The sequence below is a fragment of the Nematolebias whitei genome, chromosome 3 (assembly GCF_014905685.2).
Source record: "Nematolebias whitei isolate Nwh7 chromosome 3, NemWhi1, whole genome shotgun sequence".
Taxonomy (NCBI): Eukaryota; Metazoa; Chordata; class Actinopteri; order Cyprinodontiformes; family Rivulidae; genus Nematolebias; species Nematolebias whitei.
Genome location: NC_056500.1, coordinates 58,413,259 through 58,421,962, shown reverse-complemented (window position 1 = coordinate 58,421,962; position 8,704 = coordinate 58,413,259). Strand labels below are relative to the sequence as shown.

The window sequence follows — 8,704 nt, the reverse complement described above, 5'->3', positions numbered from 1 at the left end:
GTCAAATCATTAAAATAAACGGGGGGCTTCAAACCTTCAGTCACGCCGTTTATTTAATTTTATTTATAATCAAACTAAAGTTTATGTACAGGGTTTTAAATCAACCGAACGATTCTTTTTTGGGGGGGAAGAATTAGCGTTTTGCGTGTTTATAAGGCTCTCGGACCACTTCTGGTTAGCGATGTTGCTAACGTTTCCGTCCCACTCCCCCGTGCGCCGCAGCGAAAGAGAGAGAGAGAAAAAAAAAAACACATGTATAAACTTTTACGTCTGATAATGACATTTTCGAAATCACATATTATACCGTAACGTTCTACAGCCTTTCAGTTCACTAAACTGCGAGCACAGGACTGAAAACAGAGCAGCCTGTCAGTGCTTAAGAGACACGCAGAAATTTGATTTAACAGGTTTCCTGCTTACCTCATGAGATGTTAATAGTCGGCTCGTACAGTCCACGCAGACTCGGTTACTTGCCGCTGTGTCACCATTAAACAATAAGAAACGAGCTACCACTTCTAAAGATGGGAGACCGGCGTTATAGTACCAAGCTGTTACAACAGGAGCTGACTGCGAGCCTCGAGCCACTGCAGCCAGCTATTGCTAGCCGTGGGCCTCAAGTTTCTTCTCGGACCCCAGGTCCACCCCCAGCTCACGCTGTCCCCCCGGCTTGGACGTCCCTCAGAAGCGGCAACTCACACTATTAATAAATCAAGGAAACGTGAATTCAGTTTTATCAGTTATATTAAATCAAGGCAGGAGAAGGTTACAGTTTACAGTGTTGGCCAGTCTGTTATACGACGCGAGATCAGGAACAGGAAGGGCCGGATCTCCCGTGATCTCCCACAACATGGCAAAACAGTTTGAACTCTGCTCCATTGCTGTGAGCCTTCCTGCCCTTCCACTTGGTCTCTTGGACACATAAAACATCTACCTTCCTTCTCTGCATCATGTCAGCCAGCTCTCTATTTTTGCCTGTCATTGTCCCACATTTAGAGTTGTCACCCTCAGTCCTACATTCTTGAATTCCCTCTTCTCCCTCTGCTTCTTGTTGCTCACTAAAATAGTTATTGAATTGTGTTCACAAATGTAGGTAAACGTAGATGTTTAACAACTCTTAAAATACACCTGAATGCAGGAAATTGCATCTTTACTCAAAAAAATTGGGCGGACAATGTAGTTAAAATGTGGTTACATCATAAAGCACACTTTTGAAAAATAAAAAAAGAGGGGGGGAGTTCACAGGGCCCTAAAATATAGCTATTAGATAATTTTCATTCAAGGTAATCCAGTTTATTTAGGTGCTATTACTGCAATGTTTCCAAACACAGTTATTAATGACTTTTAATAATTGTGATCATGATTTTATTCTATAATCAAGCAGTCTGTCCAACATTTTAGAATGAGTGAATTTGTGGTAGTTTGTTTGTGTAGTTTTAAAGCCTTCTGCAAAAACTTATAAATATTCACTGCATATTTTATTGCTTTGTTTTAGGTCTAATATATTCATGTCTAAACTGGTCTTAGACACCACAATACAGTTGGATAAATGTATTAATGCTAAATCTTAACTTATTATAGTATAAGGGTGTACACATGAACAACAACCTCAGCTGGAGCAACAACACCACCAGCCTGATCAAGAAAGCTCATCAGAGACTCTACTTCCTCAGACGACTGAGGCGAGCTGGTCTGGGAAGCTCAGTCCTCACCTCCTTCTACAGGTGTGCAGTGGAGAGCATCCTGTGCTCCAGCATCAACGTGTGGCATGGAGGCTGCACAGCTGCAGAAAGAAAAGCTTTGCAGAGAGTGGTGAAGGCTGCACAGAAGATGTTGGAGTCAGTCTCCCCACCATCACAGACATCTACACCTCCAGATGCAGGAAGAGGGCCACCTGCATCATGAAGGACCCCACTCACCCAGCACACACACTTTTTGCCCCACTCCCCTCAGGAAGGAGGTTAAGGAGCATTAAGTGTAGAACCACTAGACTGAGGAACAGCTTCTACCCTGAGGCTGTTAGACTCATGAATCTCTAACTAGAATAATCACTGTGAAAAACCATATCATGTTGCTGCTGATCTGTTTCATGTTGCTGCTGATCTGTTTTAATGTTGATGTGTTCATGCGTGCACATCTGCTCACATACTCATGTTCATGTTTGTGCTGATGTTCAATGTTTTATGTTATGAGTGCTTAGTGTATATTTAGTTGATGTTTTTCTTAGTTCATATCTTAGATGTTATTACTGTTTTTCTTATACATTTTATTGTTGGATGTAACTGGGACCCTGCGTACATAATTTCGCTCCACCACATGTACCACATGAGGTGCGAATGACAATAAAGAAACTCTGACTCTGACTCTATATGTATTATGTCTTTTTATGTGTTATGTGGTAGGTTTGATGGCTCAATTCGTGCCCTGTCTAGAACATGGTGTGAGAATCTTTTTTAGACCGTCTCTCCTCATGTTTTCTTCCCTTTTCTCATCTAAGCAAAATATTATTCTGAAGAATAAGAGGGCCGTGCAGCAGCTTCATGCACTATGTCCATATTTCGGACGACTGTACTACAAAGATAATAAAGCTTATTCTGATTATTGCCTATTCATATCCACCTAAAACTTCTTCCTCTTAACCAACATTCTTCCAAAACCCCTCTTTGTTGGATGTCTGTCTTTATCCAACAGGCCATTTCATTTTCAGCAGTTTGTGATCATTTCCCAGGTTTGAGCACGAGTCTCTTCCTGTTTGCTGCTGAGCCACACCTGACCCTAATTAGTCCTGATGGCGGCGCGTGCAGCTCATCTATTTAAATAGTTACCCACACCGGGACGGTTAAACAAAATGGCAACATATGGAGAGGAGCCAGTAGACAGCTGCTTCTACTCATCGTACAACCCTTACAGATACAGGGCCAGAGACCCGGGCTGGAAATATAAAAACTACTTCTCCCACTATGGAGACTCGTCTGACGCCTTCAACAACCACCAGCGCGCCCAGCTCAAGTCCATTTTATCCCAGATCAACCCCAAACTCACGCCGAGGCTGAGGAAGGACAACACCAAGGATGTGTCTGTGCAAGTCAACCCGAAGAGGGACGCCTCGGTGCAGTGCTCCATCGGGCCCCGGACCCTGCAGGCCATGAAGCGGGACCTCCAGCGCAAGAGGAGGCCGGAGCCCGAGACGCCCAGCAGCCCCAAGACGGCGGGGGGTGTGCGTTACCCGCGCACGCTCGCCGTGTACTCCCCTATAGCTTACCGGAGCGTCACGTCCTTCTTGGTTGAAGACTGTGACGGTAAAGAGGTGGACCATTCAGCCGCGGAGTCCCTGCAGACCGCCGAGGACAAGGAAGAAGACACCCAGGCTGTCCAGGACGAGGACACCGAACAGGACCACGAGTCCAAACCGCACGTGAAGGGAGAAGACGCGCAGCCGGCAGAGGAGATCAAAGGCAAGGCGCGCGTGCGCTTCCAGGTGAGATGACGGGCGCGCGGGGTCAGACTGGGTGAACCCTAAATGTTGGCTCAGGAATCTGTTCTGGTTTTAAGCGGCGTGTTTTACAGTTTTCTCAAACTCGTGATTTGACCGCTTTAAGCTGAGGAGCTTGATTCTGTCACCAAGCCTAAACAAACTGATCTTTAGTTCCTGGAGCAGAAGTATGGATATTATCACTGCAGAGAGTGCAACCTGCGGTGGGAGAGCGCGTACGTGTGGTGCGTTCAGGGCACAAACAAGGTGAGGAACTTCAAGGTACACATGAGACTTGTTCTAAAGCTGTTGAAGAGCTGCTCCTTTCAAAATGCTGTGGTTGAGCTTCAGTGCAGCCTACACTGATCAGCTCTGCGTTTCTTTGTGCTGTTCCAGGTTTACTTCAAACAGTTCTGCAGGAAATGCCAGAAAAGTTTCAACCCATACCGTGTTGAAGACCTCACATGCTATGTAAGCCCTTCTTTCTCGCTGCCTCAACTTTAAATGCTACAATTGAAGTGCTGCTCTTGTTCTTCAGACTTGCAACAAAGCACGCTGCTGCTGTGCCTTAACGCAGCGGCACGTTGACCCCAAGCGACCCCACAGGCAGGACTTGTGTGGCAGATGCAAAGGCAAGCGTCTCTCCTGCGACAGCACATTCAGCTTCAAATACATCATCTGAGCCATCTCCTCAACTTGGCCCTGAACACAATCTGCACCAGCCCTGCTGGTCTCTTCAGCCTAACTGGGACCAGCAGGGGCAAAGTCAGTTTTTTTTTTTTTGATTCAGAACTTCCTTTTTTATGCCAGTTTTGTGTTGAGTCTTGGCACATCTTGTGCATAATAAATGGATTCCCTGCATTTGTCCTTGGTGTATTACTTTACTGTGTCTGTGCAGAAGCTTGAAGAACTTTGATCCAAATTTATAAAAATGTCTTGTTCTGCAGCTTGATCAAGAGTGAAGTGCCAGATTAAGAGTAGCCTTGAGGACAAATTTAAAAATGTTAAATGGAGCCATGCATGTAATGACTTTGAAAACTGACAAATCTGAATATTCAAAACTTTAATGAATTGATATAATTACCAAACTCAAATCTGTTTCAAAGTTGAGCTCAGTTCAGCAGAGTTAACATGCAGGAGGACCATCAGCGTAACGACCGATGGTTGGTGCCCTGTTGGCCATTTGCTATTCAGAGGGCTGAGTGATGCTAGCAGTAAGTGCATTAGAGGGACAGTTGGACACTAAGGCCTCGTCCCTTAATGGACGGGTTCTTTTCAAAGGCTTTTTTTTACTCTTTAAATATTTGTTCCCCTCTCCAGGATGTGAACATCTTCCTCCCTGAACAAGTGGGCGCTGGCCTGCAGAAATGTAAACCATAATACTGATCTTCTGTGCTGGGCCATCCTTTTGGCCAGTGGCTGTTAAGTTCCCCGATAGACTGATCACCCTCCTGACAATGAACGGCATACAATATTGTGCCAGGGAACCGGATCTAGTCTTTGCTGTAAAGTATTTTGAGCTTTGAAAGCCACCGAGACATGTTAAATGAATGTGTTTCTCTGAAACCACTGGTCTGGGGGTCCTCGCACGTGATGGCAGGCTGGAGTAACTTCATCGAAGCTTCCGGACTAGTATTAAAAGTGAAAGATCTTAAACTTCTGCTTCTTGCATAACACAATTGCATGTAATTTTTCAGTTAAAAAAAAAAAAAAAAAAAAAAAAACTGCTATAACTTTGTAGTCGGGGAGTGAGACATGTCATCATGGGGACCCTAAAACATTAAAGGCAGCTTTCGCATGAACACAGTTGCATTAAACGTTTGTACAGTAGCTGTATTTATACCTTAGTTTTAAAACTTCCCTGCAATGTGAAGCTGCAGGTGCCATGACTTGCTCCAGGATGTCTACACATGAATAATTACAAGACCTGTAAGATTAAACTTTTTATTTTATCCAGAGAAGGCTGGGGTGTAAAAGGAAAAGATTACATTGATTTCCCAAATCAATGAACACACTCGTACCAGATGAATGTTGACCGTAATGTGCCATGATGTGCTTTCCAATTAGCGTTCATAAGTGTCCTGCAGTCACAGCAGCAAGAAGGGCCTTTCAGAGTTTAGTGCAGTTTCCCCTCATGACATCAAAACACGGCAGGACGAACATGTGACACACCTTTAATCTAAATCTTGAAACTGATCATGGTGGTAAGGAATGCAAATGGGCAAGGCTTTGCTGCGTCCAGCAGGAAATGAAGGTTAAACTTCTCTGCCATCTACAGAAGCGTGGTCCTAAAATGAGCCGACTTAAACTTCAGCTTCAGAATAACGGATGAAATCGATCATAAATGACTCGAACCTGATTTCAACTTTTTCATCACATTAGCTTTATACATGCATCCCATTCTGGATGAACAGTGCATTCATTACACAAAAGTACAGGGGGGAAAATACTGCTTTAACACTATACATTTTCTAAAATATATACAGAGTAAAATAAGTTACGCTTCCATAATGAGCCGTAGCTAATCTGCACTCGTGTGCAATAAATGCATTTGTGTGTGAGCGTTTCTCAGCTCTCCCAACATTTATCACACAGTCAAGAGTCTGAAGGCATCTACTTATTTGGTTAGAGTGAGTTTTGACCTGTAGCAGAGGACTCCTCACAAAGCAAACATTTGTCTTTATACACTCCCTGAAGGCAAGAGTCCTCTTTACATGTTAAATATCTTAACATTTACAACCTAACATGTTAGTTCTAATAAAAAATAAATTTCTCCAAAACAAAAATATTTTTGCAGTGCTCTTCTCTTTCGAGCATGCATTTGAAAATGTTAAACATGATTTTCCTGCATTTACTTATGAATCTTGGTGTATCCTCAAACGTTACGCCCCGCTGGGACTGCTGGACATGCTTCAACAGCAGCTCATAAGCCGGACCCGAGGGGAGCAAAAAGAAAAAGTTACCACACTGCGTCCCGTTTTTCCTCTTCTCAGACACACCATCACACGACTTATTGCAGCTGAATTTTACAGGTTGGCTTAGTTGGGGAAAAGATAGCTTTAAGCACTCATACAGGTAATATAGTCCGGTATTCCCACGCATCCTTTAGCCCTTTGTATGTGGAGTCTCTCCTCACCCCCTCAAACCCCCACAGCTGATGTGACACATGTAGAGGGGAGGTATATCTGTCCAGTTGGGTCCAGCCTGCAGCATCACAGTCCAGTGCTAACCATGGTGCTGTGGGTCTGGCAGGCCTGGGCCTGACTCAGAGCCTCACGGATCTGCAGGTTGAGCTCCATGAGGCGGCTGCTTGCCTGAGACAGGTCCCTGCTTGGGCCCACCACCGCCAGACAGCCCGTCTGGCCCAGCGTTTGGTGGCGGAAGTAGATGTGCAGAAGAGTGTGAACGGCGTTCTCCGTCTCGTTTCCAAAGATGTCGTTAGGCCACAAGGACCTAAAGATGAAGCAAATAATAAAACATTTTTTAAACTTAATACCTAGATGTTTTACATTTTAGGTTTATTTTTTGCATTTTGCCCATAAGGTGTTGGGTTTTAACATCTGCAGAACATGATCAACTTTTCCGTAAAACACAAAGAACTCTGCTTTATACATGACTAAATTAAAAATATTCACCACTGTATGTTTCAAACCTTTGCCAAACCGTCTTCATTTAGCTTAAAAAATAAAAATGAGTACTACATATGGCACATTATTAGGGGTTGAACGAGTATATAATTTTTAAACTCGACATTAACATAATAAAACCCGAGTAGAACTCGAGTATTTGATGACGTCATAGATCTCAAGATACAAAAATAAATAAATAAATAAAACTGCAAAAAAAAGGTAATTATTTACAAAAAAAAGACCAACAAAACATTGGGAGTGTATATCATGCTCCTACCATTCATCATACTGCAAATAAGTCACAGGAAAACTAAACTATTAGTTATTATTATTAAACTGCAAACGTGAAGAAACATGCAGCACATCAAAAACGAAACTTAAACCGAAGCTGGTTCTGGTTCGGTGTTCCACCATACTCTGTGACCTGCAACAGTGCAACACCGCCCCCTACGGTCATACGGTGGTCACATAATATGACGTTACTACGGATACTCGATGTTAAATTTTTAACCTCGATAGATGTCCTAGCAATCGATGTGTAGATGACTTGAGTACTCTGTTAATGCCCTACACATTAGACGCTCGTCAACAAACGGCAATCTATAGCAGACGAGCAAAGACCTTGACCTTGGTGATGAAAAGTGTATGCAGCAGTCTGTTTAGTGATTATGTGTATGAAGTTTCATTACATTTCTCTGAGTGGATCAGAAGTTAAGGCCCTGACAGGACAAAGTTTCTGGACATAGAACGTATGGACAGAGACTAGATGTCCACCTTTGATGGGTGTATAATAAAGTGACAAATGACAGTAATGCTTTCAGTGTGGGCAATAAATCTGATCAATGTCAAGCGTTTCAATTTAATAAATCAGAAATTAGTCTGTAAGCTGTTCAAACTATAGCAATATGAAAAGTTTTAAAAGCAGCACAGTTTCGTTCTTTATACAATATGAGTACGTCCAGTGGTTAATTTGAGCCGGAACAAGATCCGGGATCTCCCTCATTTTGACAGGCTGTGTTCTGGCAACTGTTTGCTTGGATCTGGCAACTCAAATCTCCGCTCCTAAAAGTCCAAAGTCATCGTACATTTTTATTTTGATTATTTATTAAAAATACGAGAGGAGATGTTGCCCAGTCTGTGGAGTGGCTGTTCCAGCTGCACCACATGCACCAGCTAGCGCACATGTTCCTGCCCAACGGAGACGCAGACCGTATGTCCCACGGGGAGCATCTTCATATCCACCTTCAGCTGTGCACCCTGCAGACAGTGCACGCTTTACGCACAGGAGCGTCTCCAGACAGCTCTGCAGAGTGCGCACAACTGCTGATGTGTCGGAAGCCCTGCACATACACACACAGCTGAAGGTGGATATGAAGACGATCCCCACGGGACATGCGGTCCGTGTCTCTGCTGGGCAGGAGCATGTGCGCAAGCTGGTGCATGTGGTGCGGCTGGAACAGCCACGCCACAGACTGGGCAATGTCTCGTCTTGTTGTATTTTTAATAATCAAAATAAAAATAAAAATGCACTATGACTTTGGACCTTTAGGGGTGGAGATTTGAGTTGCCGGATACATTTCAGACAAATAAAAAAGCTTACAGTAAA

The 8,704-nt window shown here is 43.7% G+C and overlaps 2 protein-coding genes across 2 annotated transcripts in view; one reads left to right on the top strand and one right to left on the bottom strand.

Moving 5' to 3' along the window:
* Window positions 1-2,826: 2,826 nt before the first annotated feature.
* Window positions 2,827-4,183, top strand: zar1 (zygote arrest 1). Its single transcript, XM_037675057.1, has 4 exons — window positions 2,827-3,475; window positions 3,644-3,736; window positions 3,866-3,940; window positions 4,008-4,183. The coding sequence occupies exons 1-4, from the start codon at window positions 2,846-2,848 to the stop codon at window positions 4,149-4,151; spliced, it is 942 nt and encodes a 313-aa protein (XP_037530985.1). The 5' UTR covers window positions 2,827-2,845; the 3' UTR covers window positions 4,152-4,183.
* A 2,479-nt stretch (window positions 4,184-6,662) lies between these two features.
* Window positions 6,663-8,704, bottom strand: part of fryl (furry homolog, like) — a gene marked incomplete at its 5' end in the record, with an annotated part of 218,864 nt that continues 216,822 nt past the window's right edge. The window contains 1 exon segment of the mRNA XM_037674389.1: window positions 6,663-6,922. Within this exon segment, the coding sequence (XP_037530317.1) occupies window positions 6,682-6,922 (241 nt within the window).

Bases quoted from the DNA above. Each gene is read 5' to 3' on its own strand.
- zar1 (XM_037675057.1), top strand. From the start codon at position 2,846: ATGGCAACATATGGAGAGGAGCCAGTAGACAGCTGCTTCTACTCATCG. The intron at 3,476-3,643 runs GTGAGATGACGG...ACTGATCTTTAG, and splicing joins AGGCGCGCGTGCGCTTCCAG to TTCCTGGAGCAGAAGTATGG. The intron at 3,737-3,865 runs GTGAGGAACTTC...GTGCTGTTCCAG, and splicing joins GCGTTCAGGGCACAAACAAG to GTTTACTTCAAACAGTTCTG.